The sequence below is a fragment of the Pteropus vampyrus genome, unplaced genomic scaffold (genome assembly GCF_000151845.1).
Source record: "Pteropus vampyrus isolate Shadow unplaced genomic scaffold, Pvam_2.0 Scaffold1, whole genome shotgun sequence".
Lineage (NCBI taxonomy): Eukaryota > Metazoa > Chordata > Mammalia > Chiroptera > Pteropodidae > Pteropus > Pteropus vampyrus.
Window position 1 is genome coordinate 41,568,424 of NW_011888782.1, and position 25,895 is coordinate 41,594,318.

General features: G+C 34.3%; 1 protein-coding gene across 1 annotated transcript in view; it reads left to right on the plus strand.

Moving 5' to 3' along the window:
- ABI3BP (ABI family member 3 binding protein) overlaps positions 1-25,895 on the plus strand; it is a 237,092-nt gene that overhangs the window by 104,227 nt on the left and 106,970 nt on the right. Inside the window, 8 exon segments of the mRNA XM_023527700.1 lie at positions 8,136-8,184; positions 9,130-9,201; positions 9,763-9,855; positions 15,971-16,048; positions 17,913-17,979; positions 18,724-18,806; positions 19,638-19,709; positions 20,230-20,304. Coding sequence (XP_023383468.1) covers positions 8,136-8,184; positions 9,130-9,201; positions 9,763-9,855; positions 15,971-16,048; positions 17,913-17,979; positions 18,724-18,806; positions 19,638-19,709; positions 20,230-20,304 — 589 coding nt within the window.

The window sequence follows — 25,895 nt, forward strand, 5'->3', positions numbered from 1 at the left end:
ATGAACATGAAAAGACTATTCATGGTTGCAAATTTGCTCTATTTAATTTGTACATGATGTATATGGATGAATATCTTTTTAGGTCTAATTAAGTAGTCCACAGAATACTCCATTGATCATGTAGCCCTGTGGGGAAAAAAGTACATACCTCACTGGAATAAAGAAAATACAGAATTATTTCAGTGACAGAGAATGGGTTTGGATGAAATAGAATTGACTGAGAATTAATCTTGCTAAGGCCAATGTTTCTATAGTTTTAATAGGCAAAAAAAGTATGTAGATTGGGAAATTGTTATCGAATCAAGATTATTAGATTATTATAATTGTCCAGGAAAGTATTTTGATGTATTTCAAGTCATAACATAAGAAAGGAGATTGCAGGTAAATTCTCAGGCCTGGATGCATTCATTCATTTTCTTTCTTTTCCTTTTCTTTTTTTCCTCCCCCCCGCACCTTCTTTATTTTATTTCTCAAAATTTTATCTTATTCTCTCTGTCCCTCCCTCCCTCCTTTTCTTTCTTTCTTTCTTTCTTTCTTTCTTTCTTTCTTTCTTTCTTTCTTTCTTTCTTTCTTTCTTTCTTTCTTCCTTTCTTCCTTTCTTCCTTTCTTTCCTTTCTTTCCTTTCTTTCCTTTCTTTCCTTTCTTTTCTTTTCTTTCTTTTTTACCTTTCTACCTTCTTTTCTTTCTTTCTGTTTTGATTTTTTCTGATTATCTAATACTTAAAGATTTAGAATGTGTAAAAATGCAAAAAAGAAATATTAACAAAATTACCTGTAACACTGTCAAATAATGACCAGAATAAAACCATTTATGATCTATTATTAAGACTTAAGAACATTTTTTATTTCTAAACATGTTTTCACTATAAAATTAAAATCATGCTGTATATGTAATTTTACATCCCACTCTTTTTGCTTAGCCAAAATATGGCATAGCATATTTCATGTCATTAAATGATCTTCATATACATAATTTTAATTGCTGTGTATTATGTGTCTAAATACACGTTCACCTATCCAATCAGTTTCCATTTTGTAGGCATTTACTTCTAATGTTTTTTAAATTATAAGTGATATGGTGAACATTTGTGATCATAAGTCTTTGTTCACATTTCTGATTGTTTCCTTATAATAGATACTTAGAATGAGAATTAACAATAGATATTTTTAACATTTTTTTAAACTTCCTAATATATATGGTCAAATTTCTTTTCAGAAAGGTTGTAACAAATTTATAATCTTGCCAGCAACATATTGGAGTTATCTTGCTATACTACCCTGATTATCAACATTATGTATTTTCATCACTAAATTTCCAACTAATGTAATGGTGTAAAATGTTTTTTTAATTTCTACTTCTCTAATTGCTTATAAAACAATACTTTATTCACTTGTTTATTAGCCATTTGTATTTTCCATTTAATGAACTTTACTTTCAGCTCTGTTTTTTGGTGTGTTATTGTTTTTTATTGAAGAGTTTAAAGTCTATAAATTAAAGAACAGGAACCCTTTGTTATATGATTGAGAAACATGATATAACATTTGTTATCATCTTTGTTTATAAGAATTTTTGAAATAGTCAAGTCTTGATATTTGCTTAATCAAATTATTTGTCTTTTGTGTTATCATATCTTCAATTGCACATTTTAGGAAGCCCTTCTCTATCTAGAGAGCACATAAATATTTTCCTTTTTAAAGTTTGATAAGTGGCTTGATTTTGTAGTAATTTTTGTAGTAAGCTATGTGGGTTTTCTTTTGCTCTGTTATGTGTAGTAAGGTTCTACATTGATTGGATTATATGTTTTTTCCCAAACTATTGACCAATTGGCTCAGTACCAAGTATTGATCTATGCCACTCCCTAAATCCCTTTGGCTTTGTTTCTCTTAAATCCAATCACAGGGAATAGAGTTGCTCTTCATTCTCTTCTGTAACAATCTTCAGTATTGTTGTGAATGGTTTCCTAGGAAGCATTTCTTATCTCCCACACTCTTGGCTGTCATGCTTTATCTTACATGTGATTCAATGATGTCATTTCTTTCATTCCTTCTTTTCAGCAATCATATCTCAGTAATTTGTATTACTTTTGGCAAACTATTTCATTTGGTGAGTTACTCAGCAAGATTAGGAAAGGTGATTGACATTTTCCTCCTAAGGACTTAATTTCTTTTTCACATTACAATAGTTATGACCAAAAAAGCCAGGAAGAAACTTCCTGCATCTCTGACACAGAGTTAGATATTTTATTACTTCAAGTTGTGAGGCAGAATACCCGCAGCCAGCTCTGAAGAGCTACGGTTTGAAAGTCTTGGTTATTTCCAAAGGAAAACCCAAATTAACTGAAAAGATATTTTAAGGCTTCATTGTGAGGCTTTCTCTGTTGTTACCTTCAGGCTAGCATAAAAAAAGTGTTTCTTAAACTGTCATCTGTGCTCTTGGGTGGCTCTGGAATATAGGAAAGTTTAAAAGGAACCACTTGGGACACCTTGGCCCTCTTATGTGGCCACAGAATTGATTCGAAAAATTGTTTCGATAATTTAGAGGTATATTTTAATCCAAATAAAGTCAGTATCAATCCAAATATTCACCCATCTCTTCTCTGAAACTGATCTTAGAAGGCAGTATTTCAAAAGATATTAAATTAATTCCAGATGTTTTACTTTCAGAATTGTAAGGAAAAGGCGCACTGAAAAGTGTTTTTATTCAGATATGCATAAGTATACCTAAAACTTATATGCAGGAAAAACTCCTTAACACCTTCTCAAAAGACTCCTTAACACCTTCTCAAAATATTTGAAATGGGAGGAACAGTTTGAATTTTATCCGTTTTTAAAAGATAAATAATATTTACGTCAAAGAATTTAATGTTGATTTTTTTCAGCTTCAAAGCATACACTTTAATTACAGTGTTTTATTGCTCCTCCAAAGTAGCAAATGATCCTGGTATTAATGTGTATGGCTTGAGGAAATGATATAATGCAATTTTAATCACTTACAGTAAAAGTTAAGTACAAAAAAGTAAATGTTGATACACCCCCCATCTTAAGCATATGGTTACATCGTGTATCGTAATTCGTGTCTCTAAGCACGTGTTCTGCTGGCAACTCCCAGCACGCTTGTGCCGGGGACATGTAGCAGGGGTCTCTTTTGTTTCGTTAGTGACTTTGCTCTACTAATTGTTAAATACTTTCAATATCATTCCTGTTTATACCTCTAGAAAAGTCAAAGAAAAGGTACATGCATAAACAAAAGCATGATTCTTTCTGTATATGTCACTTGAAATTCATGTAATTGAGGAAGAAAAAGCACATTTTTATAATTGTGCTATTTTTTTCCATGTTGAGAATCTAGAACACTCTTTTTATAAAGGTGAAAACTAATGCTTACTGTTAGGTTTTATTAAAGAAAAAATTTTAAAAGATGGCTAAAAAGACCTAATTTTAGTATATTGTCCCTATGTTAAAAAAAAAAAAAAAAACTTATCTAACTAGTTCACTAAACAATTTTTGAAGTATAAAGCATTTATTAACAGATTTTAAAATATAAATTTAATTAATCAAGATCTCCTTAGGATCAGTGTTCCCCTAAAATATTACATCTATTTTCACCCTTCTTTTTTTTTTTTCCCCCATCAGAGATCCACCCATCTTTTTAAAAAGCCATGTCTATTACTGACGAAATGAGGCATGGTACCAATTTTTAAAGTGTAACAGTTATCAGACAAGTGAAGTAAATAGGGACGAGAAATACCATATGGCCCCCACCCACACACTGAGTTGTGTATAATGAATACATCAGGTGTCCTTACATTCTTAGCATTCATTATCCTAAGCAAAAACTTGAAAAATTTATATTTAGGCCAATGATATCACCGAAGGTGTATATCTGATTCCTCCCCCAGCTTACCAGAAATATGGAGACTTTCGCAAGTAGGATGTTAGATTCACTTTTAATCAGATGTTGGATTGAATCAGTATGTTTCATAACTTTGATTAGAACATTCCCAAATGAATTAAAACCAGAATGTAACATGCCCAAGTTCTTCTCATGTGGTTTGGCTCTTGAGCCATTGAAATTTGATTTTGAGCAGCCCTGAGTCATTCCCCAAATGGACAGCTTCTCCTTATCTCAAGGCCTGAACATAAAGTTAAATCTACAATAAATATTCTGACACCACAAAAATACCAAAGGACAAACTTGTAAAGAAATGGAATAACTTGCAAAGAGTAGCATCCTGGTGTTATCACTACTTTTATTAAAGCTAATTTTCAAGATACTATCAGGAGAAAGGTAATGCAGAATGAATTCAAAATCTCTCATCCCGTGTAATGACTGCTGCTTTGGTTATTTTTCAATAAGCATAGGCCTTCCCAAATCAGGACTAAAAAATCAAGCTGCATTGGTCCTCAGGGGCATTGCCTTTTACTACTTCAGCATCAGTCTCTCCATCGAATCCCCTGACTAAATGCTCAGTCACAACATCCTCAAAAGTGAATTCCCTTAATCGGTCACCTTGCTCAAGATGTAGTACAATCTGTGTTATTAAGTGACAGAATATCTTGAAACTCAGAAAAATTTAATGCATCTTTTATAGGGCAGGAGGGAAATCTGATTTCTTCCTGCCATACAGTAAACGTTTAAAAAATAGTTACTGAATGAAGGGAGGAATAAGAGCTGTGAAAGGAAGTGGTGAGGGAGGCTTGTAGCCAGAATGGGGGATCAGCAAGCTGCAGAGAAAAAACAGTCAGTAAGGAAATGGCCTAAGGGAAAAAAATGGTCCAAGGATGGTGTCTTTAGATGGCAGTATTCTGTTGAGGCCACACCAGCGAAACTGCAGCAGCTTGTGGGACTTTCACAGCCTTGCTCCCCACCCCCAGGCCCAACACTAGCTACACTGAGACTCCTATACATATTGATTGATGTTTATAACTGCAAGTCTGGGACAGGTTACTGGTATCTTTTTAAAGAAACATTGTACATAAAACAGTTCAATTAAAATTGGATTATAACTGGTTAAATATTGTTAACTTAGAAATTATCCCAGTATTTTATTTCTCAATGAGTCCAGATAACAGATGTTTCCCTACACTTTTATTTTATAAAAAGACACAGGGAAAAGATTCATAGTATGGATGTCTTCTTGCAATTTTTAGAGCCTTCAACATAGACACTTTGGGTAGAAGAACTTTCCTGATGCCCTTTAAAGACCTGCTTACAGACCTGCTAATTACTCATCAGTCCAGTCTTCGTGCACCTTTGGGTTGCTGATTGGGCAATAAAATAATTATAGGTCTAAAAAAGAATTGGATTCTGCAGCTAAATGATTTATTTATTTTTTCAGCAGCACATATTGTTCATATAGTCTTGTCATCGTCTTAATAGAACAGGGTCTATACTCAAGTAAACACTTGAAGAGAAATTTTGTTCCGTTAATGTGAAAGGTGGTATATTTTCCATTTCTCCTTGTAAAAAATTGTTTATTTAAAACAAATTATCACAGCAAAGGAAATAAAAATTGGGATAATATAATTCAAAGGCAATCAACACAACATATAGATGTTTCTGTTTTTATGTGACATGTCTCTGAAAAACTTCACATTCAGCGAAAAGGGCACTAAATGACAGACTCATAGGGCAAATAGAGGACAAGGCATTCAAAAATTTTTAGAACAGTAGCCACAGCTCTAATAAAAACTGTTATTAGTACCTCTAAAGATGGTGTGGCTCCTCTGGCAAGTGGCTCCTTTGTGGCTGAAGGTTGCTACAGTAGGCATTTAAAATTCTCAGAAATGATGGAGGCCATGTGCTGGCAACCCTTTCACTGGAGCTGGACAGGTGGAAGTAAGGTGAACACATGAGACAGTGCCATTCGTCTGACTGTCCCTCTCTGGGGAAGAATCCTGTGTGTAAGTGCTAATACTTAAATTTGTTTATATTTATTTCTCTTATGATAATAACAAGGAAATCCTGCTAACAGTGCAACAGCAAAGCTGATAATTTTTTTCTTTCCTCATGAAGTTTATACTTCGATTCTACTCTCCCCCTCCCCCTGACTGGGAAAAAATCATGTATAAATTGTATTTACATCATCTTTTTACCAATAGCGTACAAGTGATACTGTACAAAAACGTGTGTAGCAGCCGAACAGACTGTTGTTTAAAATAACTTATCCTAATTATAAATGTAATTCACCCTTGTAAGGAATTTGGAAAATATAGAAAAGTATACAAAATAAAATTCATATCAGCTTATAAGAAATCTACTGTTAAAAACACTATGATCTGAGAGCATTTGAGATTTTGCTCCTGGCATTATCGCCAGTTTGGCTCAAATAAACTCATAAAAATTCTCAAAAAAAACCCCAAAACTATTCCATCTGGTCTTTTGTATATACATATTTGTTATAAAATTAGGTTACACTGTAGATATAAATTTATATCTTTTGTATTAATATTGTGCATATTTTTCTACTTTATTACATAGATATCAAAAATTCGAACCATAATTTATTTAATAAAACCTCTGCTTTTGGAAAATGAGGTTGTTTCACATGTGGTAATAAACACCCTTATAAATAAAAGATTATTTATATCTTCGATTAACTCCTTAGGCTAGGTTGCTAAGGAGGAAATTCTGGGTGTTTTAATCCACAGGGCTACTATAACAAAGATACCATAGATTGGGTGGCTTAAACAATAAACATTTATTTCTCACAGTTTTGGAGCTTGGGAAATGCAAGATCAAGGTGCCAGCAGATTGAGTGTTCGATGAGAGCTCACCTTCTGGTTCACAACCAGGCATCTTCTGGATGTATCCTCACACGGTGGAAGGGTGGAGGGAGCTCTCTAAGGTGCCTTTTATAAGGGCACTAATTCTATTTATGGGGGTTTCACCCTCATGACCTAATCACTTCCTAAATGTCCCACCTCCTAATACCATCATGCTGAGGATTAAGTTTCAACATATGAATTTGGGGGGAGGACAGTATTCAGTTCATAGCACTGAGTCAACAGGTACAGATATGTCTTTTAAAAAATAATCTGATAATGGTAACTTTTTTTTTGGTGGTTTTTAAACATAAACTTTTAATGCAAGAAGAAAAATTGCCAACAGTAATCTTGGTATTGTGGCCATTCTTTATTATAGGGATGTCATTTATTAAAATGGCAACATACTAGCAAGTCTCTTGCTCACAACTATGTTATAAGTGTCTCATTCAGCACATCCTGAATTAGCAGATCTGGTATGTAGAGTATCTATATTATGTATCAAGTTAAATCAAACATCAAAAATCAATGTCAGGCTTGTCTCTTTAATGTAGCCTAATTCTTCTCTATATATTTGCTACCCTTCTTTTCTCCTGTTCTATGTCTCTCCCTTGCTGTCTCGTCTTTGGCTCACAACTTCATCCAGTAGTGACTCCACTTTATAGTTAACACTAACCCTGCCCATAGTTCAAGTAGCTCTACGACATCAAAGCTTCCTGTGGGACATCTGATCTGAGGCAGTTTGAGAGAGGGGAGAATTCACAGTTCTCTAGGACCTACCATTCTAATTCTGAGGTCTTTTGAGCATAAATATGTCCAGAATGGTTGTTAACTAGTGTGGTCTTTGGAAGTAAAAATAACTGGATTTGATTTCCAGTTCTGCCTTCTTGGGTAAGGAAATGCTTGGTGTCAGGAGCTCATTGTGGTTGTGTTATATATAGTAGCAGCAGTAGCAACTGGGTACATTCAAACATTTGCTGTTGTTTAGTTTTAAAAGATAATATGAAGCGTAACTGCTTTTTGAGAAGGAATGTAAAGAAGAATTTGGCTGGGTCATGTCTCAAATGAAGTGAAAATAAACTATAGTATTCAGTCCAGAGGATTTATTTCTCTCCATTGCAGTTTCTAAATAAACTAAAGAGAGTTCTGAAGAAACTGCTTCTGTCAGATCTTTGGACATTTATGGGGAAAACCAAGCAAGTCCATAAAATAGCATCAGATATATATGTACTAAAGATCTTTCAAGCAACTGTTAAATCAGTGTCATGGTGACTTCATTAAAGACAAAAAAGGCTACTTCCAGTTCTTCGATTTATTATTTTAAAAAAGTTAACACTACCTCCGAAGCTGACTCTCTTCCTCTCTCTTCAGCCAGCGTACATCCCAAGGAAGGTGATCCCAATAACAATCATCAAACAAGGTAATTTGTATGAGCCTGCTCTGGATATGTGTTTAGAACTTTTAAACTGAAATAATTAAACATAGCATGTATTTTCTCTATTTGTATGATTATTGTTTTTCAGAAATAGTTTAAAGAAACCAGTATGGTCTAGTAAGTTAGAAGTTAATAGGTATTTTGATTCTTGTACCAATAAGTCAAATCTTGTCAAGTTGCATTGGTTGGGCAACTAGGGACAAAGCAATTGTAAGAAATACTTAATTGTAAAAAGCCAGTTAAATATGTGTGGCTTTGTTCAGGGTTAAGTTAGCATACATGAAGAAAGTCATTAATGGATATTTTGATTAATGAAATGAAAGCTATGATTTAGTGGTCACTTTAGGGAAAGTAAAGACATCCAGGTTTCAAGAATTATAATGTCTTATTTCATTTCAGCATCCAGTTGTTTTTGTTTTGACTGTTTTTTCAAATTATCAGACACATTTTATTATTTTCAGAGTTTCTTGGTAGAGAGGATTGGGCCCTTAAGGTAGTTCTTCATTTTAAGAAAACACAATGTTCCAAGTATACTCTCAAAACAGGGTCAATTAGTATTAGAATCATCCAAAGATGGCTTTGCTTTGAGAATATACATTTTCTAATTTTTTATTTATTAGGTCGTTGTCTCATTTTGTTCATTAATGTAGGTAGGCTGCAGGGAGTGTAAATGAGGGAAAAAAATTTCAGCTCATTGGAATGGAACACTTTATGATAGAGTAATAGACTTTCCTTACTTACAGGCAGAGGCATCAAGGTAAAATGTGTTTCCTAGTCCCTTCATTGGCTGTGTAGCCAGCCCAATGGGTTTCTTTCTATAAACTGAAAAGTTAGGTCCGGGTTTCCTCAGTGTAGATGTCTTCACATTATTAGATTCTTACTGCTTCCTATTTTTTTCCATCACACAATTGTATTTTTATATTTCAACAGTGATTCAGAACATTACCCACAGGGCTTCAACTAAATCTCCGGATAAGACTCCCATTGGAGGAACGATACTACGTGAGTATCTTGAAATCTGTACCTAGATTAAAAAAGTTGGGCTATTTTTTTGATAATGGATCCTTTACAGAATTTTGCACTGTGAGCAGGTCTGTTGAATTGACGTTGATTCATTTCCTTTCAGTGTTTAACATCCTGGTTAAGAACTTAGTGATGCTACTTCTACCATGTTAGAGAAGCAACTCTAGCCCATGCCTAGTGGACATGGTGGCATCTATCCTACCTGCCCCACAGCGCTATTGCAGTCACGAGGGAGACTTTGTCATATAGGACTGCTTTTTAAGAAATGAATTATGGTAGTCTTTGTTTATCACATTAAGCAGCCATTTTACAATTTTTGAGTTCATGGATTAAAAGCCATAGAATTTCAATTCAGTTCATAATATGAAAAAGATTCTGTTTAAAAGGTACTATCATATTTTTCTAACATTTTGAAGTTTGGGTTAAAGCTGACTAAGCAAAATAAGTGCTAAAGTTCATAATTACTAGTATGATGCTCTGAGCTTTGTTTTATGTCATGATGATTTTCTTCCTCTTATCTTTACTTCTGTTTCCTTGCAGTCCATCTTGTTATTCCAGGTCTTAATGAAACCACTGTAAAACTCCCCACATCCATAATGTTTGAGATTTCAGATACAATCAAGAGACAATTAGGTAAGCAGCAAAATTCTCCATTTGAACTTTGCAGTGACTGAGTACTAACACTGATAGTCTTAGAATATCCAAGGCATCTAGCAAATTAGTTATTTGGGATTAAATTAAAAAGTAAGGGACAGGCACGTATGATGTTGATGGGAATGTAAAATGGAAACAGCATGACCGTTTCTCAAAAAATTAAAAATAGAATTACCATGTGATCCAGCAATTTCACTTCTAGGTATATAACCAAAAGAAATGAAAAAAAGTTTTCAAAGAAGTATTTGTACACCCATGTTTATAGTAGCATTATTCACAATAGCTAAAACATGAAAGCAAACCAAGTGTTCATCAAAAGATAAATGGATATTTTATTATGTAGTATATTATTCAGCCTTAAAAAAGGAAGGATATTATGACATATGCTATGATACTGATGAAACTGAAGGACATTATACTAAGTTAAACAAGCCAATTACAAAAAGAAGATTACTGTACAATTCCACTTATATGAGATACCCAGAGTAGTCAAATTCATTGAGAGAGAAAGTGGAATGGTGGTAGCCAGGGACTGGAGAGAAGAGGGGAATGAGGAGTTAGTATTTAGTGGCATAGTTTCAGTTTTAAAAGATGATAAGAGTTCTGGAGATGGATGATGGTGATGGGTGTACAATGTTATGAATGTATTTAAGACTACTGAATTTTACATTTAAAAATGGTTAAGATCATAAATTTTATGTCATGAATATTTTACCCCAATAAAAATAATTGGAAAAAAAAGTAAATAGCAGAGAGTTTGGAGTGTCAAAAGTATTAAATAATATTCTATAGGGAAATAATATTTTATATTTAAATAAAATATTTACATTTATGAAAGAAGAGTGAATGAACATTTATCAAATATCCAAAATACACTTTTATAAGTATAATTTTTAAATAAAGTAATTATTGTAAATAATTACACATAATATACTATCAATGGACCACTAGGTATTTTCAGTGGAAAATGATGTAAAGGTCAGGTCTATTAGAATTATTATTTGCTTGTATTTGATACTGTTTCCTACTTCTAGAAAAAAATCTGATATGATTTTAGTGTTTAAGAAATGTAAAACATAACAATTTGGAAAAAATAACCAAGCAACAAAACCCTTTAAAAGGAGCCCAGGGAATAATTGTGCTGGTCACTGGGCTAAGTCAGTTGCTACATTTGAGCATCAGATCAGTCTGCATTCTCTCTATAGCAGAGGATCTCAAACTTGGTGGAGCATCAGACATCTTAGAGATCTTTTGAATACATAGACTGCTGGGCCCATCCCCAGAGTTAACTGATTCAGTAGGTCTGGGGCAGGGCCTGAGAATTTGCAGTTCTCATAGTAAACTGATGTTGCTGGTCTAGGAACAATGCTTTGAGAACCACCGCTCTAAAGTCTCTGGAGAATGTCTTGGGCCATTGATAAATATGGAAGGAGATGATGGCATGATGTGGTAGAAAATGAGTAAGACAAAAATGCAGAGTATTTTCCATGAAGTAGGCACTAGCTTAGCACTTATGTGACTGAAGCTTCACATTGTATGGATGCAAAAACAGAGGCCCAAGCCTCCCGTTTGGCAGCATTCATTCAACAACTACTTAGCATTATTCTGTGCCAGAACTGCAAGTTGCTGTGGACTGTAATGGTGAGTTACACAGACCCCAGGACCTGTCCATACAGAGACTTCAGATTTAATTTCTTTTCCCTTGTTGGAGACCTGACCTGCTTGCTTGTTCGATGCTAGGCAATCAGATTGTAACAGTTTTAAAAGGTAAGAACTCTTAAGTTCTCCTTAGCTGTTAATTTTGATAACTTCTGGTTAAGAAGGAGGAACAAAGCCTTAAGCGGGTAGACGAGCACTTAATAGTGAACTATTAGACCTACAATTTTAGGAAAAAAACACCAATCTTCGCATCACCATTTTATTAAGATGTGAAAATATTTGCCAGTAAATCTTTGTGATTTTGTGCACTCATTACATTTTTACTGTAAAATATTCATATCTGTTAATTCTAAAGTGAGTTACCTCCAAAAATGTAGATAAATGACTCTTAGGCTTCATTTCCTTAATTTGTACATCACACTAGACCATCTTCCTTTTAGCTATAAAACCTTATGACTCAGCTCTATATCATCTATATTCTATGCTAACAGCCAGGAAACTTCCAAATTAAATTCCCTCAGTGAACCTATGTTTGGAATCAGAGCTCAGGATTTTTGCATTTACCTGTTCTCAGCCCAGAACCTATGTACTACCTTGCCCTGCACCTGGAAAACTTGTTTGGATTTGTGAAGGAGAGTGAAAATGAGCATTTTTTTTCCCAGACCACTGCTGTCAGTTTTGAACTGGAAGGTGTTTTATTCCTCAATCCTTAGTCTTGAGTGATATTTCCTAATTTGGGGGCGGGGGGCGGGGGCAGGGTTTGCAAAGTTCTGCCAGCTACCTTAATGCCAATTCAGTCTTTCTATTTTCTTTGATTTAGAGAATTAAACAGTAAATTTTTGTTTTGTTTTGTTTTGCTTTTGTTTCCCAATATGATTCACTAAAGTTTCAGGATTGAATGTCATTTTAATGGGAAAAAATATCTATGCAAATAATAAATAACTTTTTAAACTTGTATTCCTGGGAAAACACCTATCTTAAATTCAATAGATGGCAATTTTTTTTATGGATTGAAGACACTGATAGCCAGTAAGTTTGAAAATGTCTAGAAAACCTATCAAATGTACCATCTTAATAGACTGTGTTTAAAAATTACATTTAGCATAAAGTAGGATACTTACACAGTGGGTTGCTTTGTGTTAGCACGTGTAAGAGGTATCCACGTGTTCTTTCATACATTTTTATTATGTATATTTGTGATGTTGGGGTCCTCTAAAGCAAGGGTCCTCAACTCCTGGACCACATACCAATGCTAGTCTATGGCCTGTTAGGAATCAGGCACAGCAGGAGGTGAGCAACGGGTGAGCAGAGTGAAGCTTCATCTGTATTTGCACCTGCTCCCCAGTGCTAATATCACCACCTCGGCTCCACCTCAGATCATCAGGCATTAGCTTCTCATAGGAGCACTGGTCATGGTGCCCTCTGAAAAGGGCAAAAATGTTAGGGACCGCCGCTCCAAAGCATGAGCCCCAGGGCACATCTGAGAAAGGTACTAGCAAAGATCAGCACAAAGTATGGGAAATACCAAGGAAAGGAACTCCAAGAAGAGACTTAATGAAACAAAAATTTCTTTTATGGATTTGGAGTTTGCTGGGGAATGTGTAATGAAAGCACTCTAATCTACCTCTCTTTAAAAATACCTAGGTAACTCCACATTATTAATGATTTGTATATATTCTGCAAATTGTTTTTTTCTCAATATTGTTTTTAAAAGTTTACCCAATTTGATGCATATTATTAACCCAAGTTCACTCATTTTAATGATCTATAATATTCTGTGGTATGACTATACTTCCATTTATTTATTTATTCCTCTGTCGATAAATGTGTATGTTGTTTCCAATTTTTTACTATTCAAAATGAATGCTGACAAAAAATTACATTTAAATTTAATGTTTTGGGTTTTTATTAATGAAAATAGTGTGAACATAAGCAGTTCTTTATACCAGTGTGGGAGAAATAAACTTTCCTTAAGTTATTTATCACTGTAATTCAGAAAAGACCTACTTTTTGAGGGGGTAAATTCTAAAAATAATATCCTCATTCCAGCAGAGCCAGTCATAGGATTCCAAAAAATTAATAGCTTTTGTTCTAAGAACACATGGTGTGAATAATGAGAGAAATAAACAAAAAGTTAGTATTACACCCACATCTCCCAGGGTCATACAAAGGCTTTGCCAAACCCAAGACTTAGATTGCCAAAAATTCAAGGAAGCAAGTATCTTGAAAAAAGGTACAGAAGAATCAGAGAGGAAAAGGAATGTCCTGGGTTTTAAGTTGTTCTGACTGTAGTTGTACATAGATAGTGCTCATGGGTTGATAGGAGACATAAAGAGTTCTCCATTCAAATATCTTCTCCATCTACCAATTTCTCTGATTCCTGAAATGCCATAGTAAGAAATACATTATGCCTTTCTTAGTAATTAGTGATGTGTAAAGAATACAAATATCTCTTGGGAAGGTAGTTTACCATTTCTTCTTTATTAACAGCTAATTTTAGAGTCATGTGATTGCCAGCTAAGGGCATGTTTAGAATATAAAGAGCTAAAGCAAAGCAACTCAGAGCATCGTATGAAAGTCTAGGCTTTGGAGGTTAAAATAAATAGATAGATAGATACTCCTAGTCATCCAGGGAACCACCAAGAACATCAGATACTCATAGGAAGGAGAGGATTAGCAAAGGTGTCCTGAAGGATAAGAGGACACTGAAAAGGGAAGAAGTATAAAATAAAAACCTTATAATCATAAAAATCTGTACTCTGAATTATTTTTTTCCTGTGCCAACAATCACAATCATTCTAAATAAAAAATGACTACAAAAAAAGGCAGGAAAAAATCTCGATAAAATTTAGAAATTTCAAAACCAGAATTTTTCATAAAATTATACTAGATCTGTTTTTTTTTTTTAGTTATTCCAAATAGAGTTCCTTCTCTTTATGCCCTGCTTAATTAATTTGAACAATCATATCAAACATTTCTGTTGTACAGACATGCTGTGCAACTTCATGTAAACCTGAATCCAAGACACACACTTGACTATTTAATATGGCAAGTATGTAGCACTTGTGACATCTATTTCTAGCATTTTAAATCACTCTTGAAAATAATTGGCTCTATGTAGGAATCTATTGTACGCTTCCATAATACAGATTAAAAATCAATTGACTTTTATTAACATTATGAAAACGATGACTTTAAAATTGTCTTTGTCCATCAGAAGTAAATAAATATTTCGTGCCCATGTTAACTAAGAATAAAGTGGCCTTTAGAACAGTGATGGGAACTACGGAAGGTTACAAAATTTGCATGCTCAGAGAACTTTGAGAGAACAGATTAGATCGATAGTTCTCAACAGAAGGCAATTTTGTCCCTCAGGGAATATTTGGTAATGTCTGGAGACATTTTTGGTTGCCACAACTCTATAAGTGTTAGTAGAATCCAGTGGGTAAAGGCCAGAAGTGCTACTAAACATCCTACAGCAAAGGAAAGGCCCCCACACCAAAAATTACCCAGCCCAAAATGTCAGTAACGCCAAAGCTAAGAAACCCAAGGAGTTCCTGTACAATCTTAGGACTCTAAAAATTCCTATCTGAATTATATAATCAGTTCAAAATGACATGATCGGCGTGTCTCAAAGATGAATGAATTCTTTTATGCCACTAGATAGTTTCAGAATATTACAAGTAGGTCATTGATTCGTGTATTAACTAGCCAAATATCTTAATCATTGGGAAACTCTGGTATGAAATATATTTTCTTTGAAAAAGAATACCTAAATTTTAGAGAGAAGTTTCCTAAATAATTGTCTAAAGAAGGAAAAAAATAGAAAAATATTTGATTTTATTCTTTACACTGAATTCCCACGTGTGACCAAAAGAAAAGGTCTTTGTTAACACGTGACTCAAATAAATTACTGGTAGTATTTTTTTGACATAAACGTTTTCAAATAATTTAGTTTCCTGTGTGTGTTATTTGTGCTTTTCTAAAATTTCAGTGTCATAACCTATTACATATTTTACCATGCATAATAATGGAAATTTTCTATTCATTGATTTTTTTTTTCTTAAAATTAGGAGTACTTGAATATAAAATCCCATAGAGTATTTGCAATACAACCTATGCCTTCCAGAAACTCTATGAATCAGAACAGCTTGAGAGTCATTCAAGTATTGGCTTGTGATTTTTTTCTTCATTCCAATGCCAGCTTAGATCTTAAAGAATTACCTGGGGTTAATGAGAAAGAGTTCTGAAAACTGTCATGCACTCATCCTAATCTCTGGTAGAAATGCACAGTAGATTTGTTGACTGCTTGGTGGGAAGGGATAAGCAGAATTTCTGGAAATAGTCTGTTACTTGGTTATGTTTTGAATTAATTGTATTTGGAAACTGTGTTTTAAGGAAATGAAGCAAATTACTTGTTCTCTGACTTTTTTAGCTAAGAATGAAACCTTGGCATTACCTGCTGAATCTAAAACACCAAAGGTAGAAAAAATCCCAGCACAGCCTATAACAGGTAATGACATCCCTATGTTGTTGGCTTTGAGAGAATAAGTAATATATGTTTTCAAAAAGTAAATAATTAACAAGCCTGTACTTGTTTCAGTGAAGAGCCAGTAGGAAATTTATTTTGATCAGAAGCACAAAACGATAGGAGAGTCTATGTTCTTAATCTAATGTTTGAAAAAAAACCAAACAGATGCAAAATGAACTATTGACTCATATAACATCTGATGTGTAATATGGAAGCTGTATTTTTCACTCTAAATAAAAGTTGTTACTTCAGTGTTCTGAAATATTTTTACACTAAAATGTGATACCTGGTTTTGGTGCTTTCCTTTTATATGAAGACAGATAGACTGCTTTCTCTTCACGTTACAAGTGGTCAGTTTAATAAAATGTCATTATCCTTCACAGATCCATAGCTTGAGATCTATGAAAGTACAGTGGAATTGTTTAGCAGCAATATCTCTGGAAGATCAACAGTAGTAGTCTAGAGAATATGTAATAGCTTGGTAAAAATCCTTTAAAGAATAAATGTGGTATGCATTTTCCCCACAGTTTATCAGCTGTTACTAACAAACATTCAGCATTTCTTCTATGAATGAACTGCCCAAGTCCAGCTCACTGGGAACATATTATCTCTGAACTGTAGTCTTCGCCAGAGCAGTACTACCTCATCTAGGGCTCAGTGAAATAAATGTCTGGCAAGAACTCCCCCAAGTCCACATTTAGCAAAGTAACTCCAACCTAAAGTGAATTTTTAAATCCATAAAATTGCTATAAATTGTAATATTAGTGATACTGTCCATGCATTAAACTCTTTGACTGATAACTGGTCCAGAGAAGATAAAGTCTGGTGAGGAAATATAATAACTTAATTTCAAGAAACCTATTCAGGTAGAGATATTTTTAATAGAGTAAGAAGACCTTCCATTCCTCACCTTCTTGGGAGTTGAGGCAGAGGGAGAAGCTATTCCAGATGCTGAAATAATCTATTTGAATGAAATTCCTAGGTAGTTTTATGATTTCAATATAATTATTCAGTACTTAAAAAAAATAGGCATGGCCCAGTGGATGCCTCCAAGTTCTTTTCTGCCCAAAGATTCAACCCAATTATACTTTCCCTAATTCCACTTTCTTCTCTTGGCACAGTATCTTATGGGAGAGTCTACAGATTTCTTAGTTCTCTGCCAATCCTTCCTCAGAATTTTCCACTTCAGAAACACTTAGTCAAGCAGTGTTATTGTGTTATCATGTGTCCTTACCCTGCAAAATTCTGAAATTGTCTAGCTCACAATTCATTCCAGATCTCAGTGATCCTGGTTTATTTCTTCAAAACTATTTACTCGAGGTGATCATTGCCTTTGATCTAGCTTTTGGACCAGACTTGTGCCTAAGCATTTGAATTGTTATCATAACTTGAACCCAGTTCCAACTTTTGCATGTTGACTGTAGTTTGAAAGAGAGAAATCTCATAATGTAATAGTTCTAAATAAACCTTTTGCCCTGGGTTATTCTTTTATTTGCTCATTAAATTAATTCATTTAATAAACATTTATCATGTGCTTGCTTTACTATACCCCAGACATTACGTTAAGCTCTGAAGATTAAGAGAAAGAAAAGGGCAGACAAATAAAAAATTAGGATTAATCTGATAAGTGCTTTCATGGAGGTCAGTTCAGTGCGCTTTTTGGCTAGATGAATGTCAGCTCAAGCACCTGGGGCAAGCCAGGGAGTCCTTAACATACATAACTTGAAACATGATGAGCTATCTAAGTGTCAGTTACTAATTCTAAAGGGCAACAAATATCTTATGATCTTTGGTTGCTTCATCATTTTATCTTAATTAAAATAAAGTTGTCTTTTTTACCTTCCAGTGACTCCTGAATCAGTTCCAAGAACCACTAAACCCACTGTGTCTAGTGTGTTAGACATTTCAGAAAGAAAACTGGGTAATTCTAAGAACTTTTTTTCTAAAACAAACCAAAAAAAATCTCCCAACACTCATAGAAATAAAAAGTAACCCAGTACCTTAACTTTCCCCCCCATCTCTCCCCTCCTTACTGGCAGTAGTTAATCTTCCAATTTCTTGGACTAGTTCCATTAAAGAGTTAACAACATGCCTTGATCCTGGTGATGGATATTCTAGGTAGCTCTGGATGCTAGATGCTAACTACACATCCTTTTAACCAGTCTCTTAGGATGTATAGAAAAACAGAATGCCAGCCTTTTAACACATAAAGCTAAGGGGTGGGGGGAAATCTGGAAGTCTTGATTATGTCTGTGCTTTCTGTTTTGATTGGTTTTTCCAAGTCTTGTGTGTACTAAACTTGAGGACAATCCCTAAAATGTCATGCTTTCTAATAAGAATTTCATGTCATGCATGTTAGCTGCTTCTTGGCCCAAGAGAACACAACTTGCTTTGTTCTCTTCTCCTGAAGAAATGGAGCCCCATGTATTTTGTTCTGTACTTGTGATATTGATCTTCCATGTCACACCGAGGCACTTCGAAAGCATACCTTCAATTTTTAACCACTATGTAAAACTTTTCCAGGGAAAGCCAGCTATTTCCATCAAAGACATTAGCTGCCCAGTACACATTCTGTTATGAGCATGTGTCACATGGTCATGGTTAAGCCACAACATCAAATTGTGATTTATGCAGTTGCTAACTATTGAATTCTTCTTTGTTGTTGTTCTCAGTGAAAGGACCCTGGAAACACTGCAAACTATTCTAATACCTAGGTTTTAATTGCCACTGAGCACTCTAGGTAAAATTATTAAAAACTGCAGCTTTTTATTACCTTGGAAATATTATGCATGCTTGAAAGGAGTCCTGAGGCTTATTCATTCAAATTTATCACCTCACAGGAAAGAAGGGACAAATGTCTTATAAAACAATAAATTCCCCAACACCAAGTTTTTAAACGTTATAAAATCTTTATTTTATAATTTAGGATTCTAAAAGTTTCTCTATGACAAATCTTTAATTGTTTTCCTTTTTGGTGGTCGTATTTTGATGTTATTTTTGATTCTTTTAATTCAAAATTATTTTGTCCCTGAATACTTTTCTATATTTTTCTCTGAATATCTCTTTGTTTCTTTTCACATAAAAGACATTTATAATATTTATGCAGACTGCTTCTTAGAATTTCTTTATGAGTATAATATCAAAAAAGTTGTTAGATAGGAAGCAGGAGCTTAAATATAAAGCCATGTGGTTCCTGAAATTCTATTTTTAAAAGCTATAAGATGGACATTTTCTAGTTCAGATGTGTTTGGTGCTTGGCTTGAGTTTAAATAAAATGTATCTACGTGCACACATACACACAGATGAAGAAATTAGGAAACTAATTTAATGAAGGTGAAAAGAAGAGCTCAAATTCCTCAGATATCGTGGCTTGATTATAAAAAATATAACAAGAAGCTTTATTATATTATCAAGCATTGAAACACAGGAGTAAGAAATACTACTAACAGTGCCTTACTTAACATGAGTAATTTGCCTTTTTGTGTTTTTTGTTTTAGCAAGCTTGTGATTTTAAAAATCTTTCTCTGTTACTTGTACGTCAAGTCATAATATTTCTTATGTTTCATTACAGCTCCGAAAAGACTTCCAGAATTTCCTCAGGCAAAAACACCTTTCCCTTTTGAGAAACCTGGGGGCACCTTGGGTAATAACAGAACCTGAAATCTGGTGTTAAGATATGGATGGTGATTGCTTAATTCTAGAGGACACATTTACTGGGTCCTATCTCTGCAAACCTCAGTGAACTCATGAATTCCATTAATTTGGCCAAACAAGTGGTTGATTTTGTTAAAAAAAAATACACACACACACACACACACACACACACACACACACACACACGTATATATATGTCTGATTGGATTATTTTTTTAAATTTAGTATCATCAGCCCGTTAATTCCATACAGCCCATTAAGTTTGTTTTCTGTCCTCAAATATGTTGAGAGTATGATGCCAAACTCTGGTCTCTCTCTAGTTACTAATCAAATGGTCTTGGGATGGGTACATATTGATTTCTTCTTGAGATATGATGGCTTTTGATTGGATCAGTATGCACATTTTATTACAGGCTTTTTGTAGCCACTTAACCATACCAGCAACCTATTTCTGTCTTTTTTTCCTCTCCAAAAAAAATCTTCAGCAAATTCCATTTCTTTTGCTGTAGCTTCAAGTGAAAAGCCATGGATTTTACCTACAGCTAAAATGTCGGAAGATTCCAAAGTTCTACCACCTCAAACTGGTAATGGCATTCTTTTTAAAAATAGATGGGAACAACAGTATTCAATAACTTCTTGTTTTTATTTTTATAGGTTCCTTAGTTGATTATCACAAAAACAAAATGATTTTGAATTTGTTTTAAAGATTTATGTTTTAGTGTCTGGACATATAAGTAGAAGTTTGGCTAGAAGATGAACTATGAATTGGCTCACTGATTTTTCTAGAGATCTCTTTAGTGTCATGAAAGCAGTAGCAAAAATAAGAATCATCATGGGTCTGCCTTAACAGTGAATTTAATGTTTCTCTCGCCGGTAGATATTTGCTTATTTTTTCAGAAATGAACATTCGAGAGCTTATTATATTCAAGATATTATTACTAAGTCCTAAAATCTATGAGCACATTGTGATATAGAGGGAAGACTACAGGTCTTGGCAATAATAATGGACTTTAGCTCCAATGCTGGCTTTCCTATTAACCATATACTTTTGCTATTTTTCTCTACTTTTCTGGGTCTTAGTTTGCTTTTGTAAGTTGCAGTGATTGGTTTTTTTCTCCTGAGAATTCTTGTGTTCCACCACTGAAACTGATTAAGGGAGATAGATTCCCTTTTTTAAAAATAAATTTTTCTCAAAAAATGTTTTCTCCTATACATCTTTTCTTTGATGTCTAGCAGTCAACTAAAGGAAACAGTCAACATAGGAGAATTATAAGAAAACCTCAGGAACCACTTTGTGTGATTACTTTCATGATTTTTGTTTTATCTGTTTGTATTTTAATTTTTTGTGTACCTTTTAGTTGTGAATTTTTTGAGCACCTATAATATAGTATATAATGTAGTTTATGTAATGAAGTTAAATATACCATTTTATGGAATTCTTCAGCAAGCGTTCCAACAGAGGACTGATTTGAGAAAGAATAAGAATGAGCCTTCTGATACATAGATCTTAGTCAAATTATTCTTTCTCTGTTACACTTAATTGGCTCAGATCTCAAAAAAAAGATGAAGGATGGTATCAAATGAAGTAAGCATGTCTAATATAGTCTCCCCTAGTTTTCTCAAGTGACATTGAAAGTTTGCTATGGTTGTCAGCCTATCCAAGAGAAGCCTCAAATTGGCTCTTTCTAAGCCTTGGTTGCCCTAGTCACTGACCCTGAAACTCTAGTGCAATTACTTAATGTGGGTGCAAAAATACCCTTAGCAATCCAGGTCTCCTGAGTTAAAAATTCAGGTTCTAGATAGAGTTTCATACTGAGCCTCTAGTTCCATTAGCTATTATATAGGCAGAGCTGCACTGTGACTATGGAACAACAACTAGTCTGTGGCCATGTGTGATAATTTATCTGCTGCACTAAGGCAGGCCTGGCCTGATTCCCACATCCTTCATGAGCATCACATCTCCCAAACCAAACACTTTTGGTGCCCACTGGACTAGATGAACTCTTAGGCCCCTTTCATCTCTTAGCTTTTGGATTATAACATAAGGGACATAGAGTCCCCCAGGTTTCCCTTGAGCAGCCTCCAGTTTTTGTTTTTGTTTTTGTTTTTTGTTTTTTGTTTTTTGTTTGTTTTTGCCTACAATTATTCAGGAACAAACTGACCAAAACCTCAGGGAAACTATATATAATTTTATATAATTTATATATAATTCTATGATTTATATAATTTAATTTATATAATTTTATATATAAAGCCTGAATTGAACCAAACATTAGGGAGTGGGGAGAATATGTTGGGAATTAATGGTTATTGAGTTACAAAGACACAAAGATAGATGAGATAAGAAATCCCAATAAAGGCAGGGTTCCTTTTGCCTTTAATTGTAGAAAAGGAATATTCTAGTTTTTCCCTGTTGGAGTATACATAGTGGCTAATGCAGCAAGAAGCAGTTTTGTGCAGCTATGTCACTACTGCCAGGGCAACCTTAGACTGCCAGAGAACCTCCAACAGTCACTGCCAGCCTTCTCTGTATGAAGTGTTAGGGCTTGTCATGGGCTGTACAAGTCCTGTAGGTGATGATCGCAGGCATGAATATTAGCCCCCAGAAACTTCCTAGCCTGCCTTTACAACATTTAAATTTGATACTTCTGCTATTTAGTATAATCCTTGGACGCGCACCATTGATATCACTGGGGAGTTGGTTAAAAAGGCAGAATCTGGAGCTCTGCTCCAGATCTATTGAGTGAGGACTTGCTTTTTGACAAGATTTCCAGGCAATTTGTATGGACATTAAAGTTTGAGAAGCAGTACATTAGCACTGTAGTCTGTAATATTTCTCATGGTGCGGATAAGAATCATCAAATGTGATTAATTATAGGACAAGAGGCCTCAAGTCAATATAAGATTGGTTTCTCAGAGTAGATGATTAAGTTTCAATTGTCTCTGCAAATATACACAATGCTTACACCTAATTCTTATGCAAGAGTTCTGTGGTATCTTCCTAACATGTTAAACTTCAAATTAAAATTTATCAAATGCATTATTTGTGATTTTAAGAGTTGATATATTCATGCCATCCTTTCATTCATTTCAGCCTTTTGTGGTTCTTGTGATTAATTTTGTGTGAATTTATATATGTACTAAGTTTCAGTGCATATAACTATTTTATTTTCCAGTTACTCACATAGCTTCCTAATGCAATTGCTTTGAGAATTAAGAAGAGAAAGAGATAGAGCTAGTACTTGAATGCTGGTTCATAAAACTATTGGTCTCATTTTCAGTCATTATATCCTTTGAAGAAATGATATATTTTAGCTAGTATTAATGACAGTATTATAGCAAAATTAACATTTTGTTTTCTCGGTCATGAAACAATACATCTATATTTACTATGTCAATGCCCTCAGTTAAAGACGACCAGGAAAGTACGTGTATTTGAATAAAGTGAGGTTTATTTACTCATTGCAACAATGCAGAATGGATGCCATGATAACTGTGGGATCTCATAGTAACAAGGTATTGGAAAAGACATATTGCAAAATTTGGTATTGTGTTAGCTGATTCTGGGGAGGGTCCAAAGAAGTGAAACTTTGCTCTGGATTGAATGCTGTGTGAAAGTGGGAGTAATTCTGTGATTGAATGTCTTAATTCAATCAAGGAAAGCAAGAAGAATAAAGCTAAAATTATAATTGGTAAAGAAGCAGCAGTTAGTCATATTAGCCAGAATGTGGGAACAGTCATTTTTGAGCTTATGTATTTGTCTGTTTTCCACACAATTATAGAGTGCTCTTGGTTTTGTCTCAATCCATCTTGGTCACTGAGTGGTCTTGTCTGATGTTGGTGTCCGTTCAAATTGTTGCTGTTCAGCAGGAGAACCCCAAGCTGAGCTGTGGGTGCTAGACAAGCACTGGACGCCAGGGGCTGCTTTTCCCTATCAACCATTAAACGTGAATTATTAATATCTTTTGTAAAATTAATTTGCTTCAGTATTTACTGGATTCGTTTTCCGCACTTACTTAATATTTTGTACCAAATCATCAGAATGCATGCTCTCAAAAGGACTTCTGTATTACTTTTGGATTAAAAAAAAAAACCATGTGAAAATTCTACCCTGCATGCTGACTGTTGAAATCCCTGGGTCATTTCAATAGTTTATGACAAAAGTGGGACAGGGTATTTAGAATTTGGAATATTCCAGGAAATTTGAGAAGTATAGTCATCAAACATATTCTTCCCCACTTTCAGCCTATTTGCCCTAATATTTCATTAATGCTACATTTTGTGATCTCATTATTTGGAATTGTATTTTGTATTAAAATACAAAATTTAAGTACATTTAAGTAGGATTGATTACTTTCGATTCCCTTGGCCAATCCAATTCTTTCTAAAGTATAGAAAGGAAATTATAAAAATCTGCTCTGTAATTACATGCCAGGATGCAAACTTATAAAGTCTGTATTAAAAGAAAGTTGGCTATAGTTTAGAAATACTTTAGTGCTTGTGATAGTCATTCAGAAAAGCCAGTCTTTCTGATGATGCAGTGGAATTGGTCTTACGTTCTATTGGAAGGTGGCCAGTTGACTATGATTTCTATGCTATTATGGACTAAGTTCTAGAAAAGCTCAGTACCTTCAAACTGTGCCCCCCTCCCCACCAAATTGTGCATTTGCACATATATGCACATACTTTTTGGATTACTTCTTCACTGAAATCATATAATTTTGTATTTACATAGCAGTTTTCTATTAAGAAATTCAAAGGCTTGTGTTTTTATCATCAAATTGATCCTCCAGGAATCTGTGGAACCAAAGAGTTATTTTCTTTTATCTTAAGGAGGTATATAAGAGGCTTGCCTCTGAGTAGGCAGAAGAGCAAAAACTAGATCATCATTCATTTCTTTCTAAATCTCCGACAAACCACTTCACGTTAAAAATGAAACAATGTCACATAGCTTGCTTTGAATTTTCACAGAATAGCGCAACAGGGTAACCTAAATGTTCTTATTAGAGCAAGGTGCTTTCTAGATTTTTAAGAAATATCAAGTAGACTGTGAGAAAGACTGGCCAGTCCCTGAAGTTATTCTCATCGTGACTGATCATTAATCTATGAGCTATAGAATGAGACCAAGCTGGGTTAGTAAGCAGTTCAGCTATTTACCATTTGTGTGGCTGTAGACAAGTGATTTAATCTTTTAAATCTGTTTCCCCTTCTATTAAATGGAAGTAATATATAAATTTTTTTTCACTGAGTTGTTATATCTTAGAAATAATATATAAATCATTTAATCTAATTCACAGTACATAAAGGGTACCCTGTTATCATTTTCTTAGCACAGTGAACTCTTGCACTGAATGCACCCCCTTCTCACCATACTGCCCATTCCAAACTTCCTGAATGCTTCAGACACTTAATAACAATAAATTATTTAATTAATAGAAAGAAGGAAGAGATCATGAAAAACAACTCTAAACTTCTATATTTTGAGCATGCCAATGATTCTTGGGTCTTCATTTCTCTTACATAAAAATTTTTAAGGAGAATGGAAAGGACATGTGCTGTGTTATTTGAAGAGGCTCTGCAACTCCATGTGAATGGCCTGATGTCCTATTAACCCCATGACAGGGATGGGAAATTGTATCATATGGCCATGTTGTTCAGTTAGATTGGCAGCCTATATCATTCCATAAACTGGGCTCAGGCCCTGCCTAAGCTCAGGGAGTAAAATGATCCCATAACCAACTTTCTGTGTCTTCTGTGGACATCAGAGATACCTGTATAAGAAGCAACATAAATGCCATGTATTTATTATCCCACAGGTGGGATATTTGCATGATTTCTAAAGTCCTTATATGGTTTGAGGGGGTGGATGGAAATCAACTTTCTTTTTCTGGCTCGATAATGCCTCCTTAACTTGTTCATCCACTTAAAAGACCATCATTTAGTACTGGGAGGGAGGAGGTATTTAAAGTGCAAATCAAATAAAGAAAATGGTTTCTTTATATAACCCGGAATAATTTAACGTGTTTATTTTTATCTTTAGAAAGTTCTCCTACCTGTTCTTTTCCCAATGTTTCCAGACAAACTGATTTTCCCCTCCAAATGTACTGACTTATTACTAAGATAATGACTTCTTCTGGCATAATTATTTACCCTTGAATGATAAACAGTTATCTTT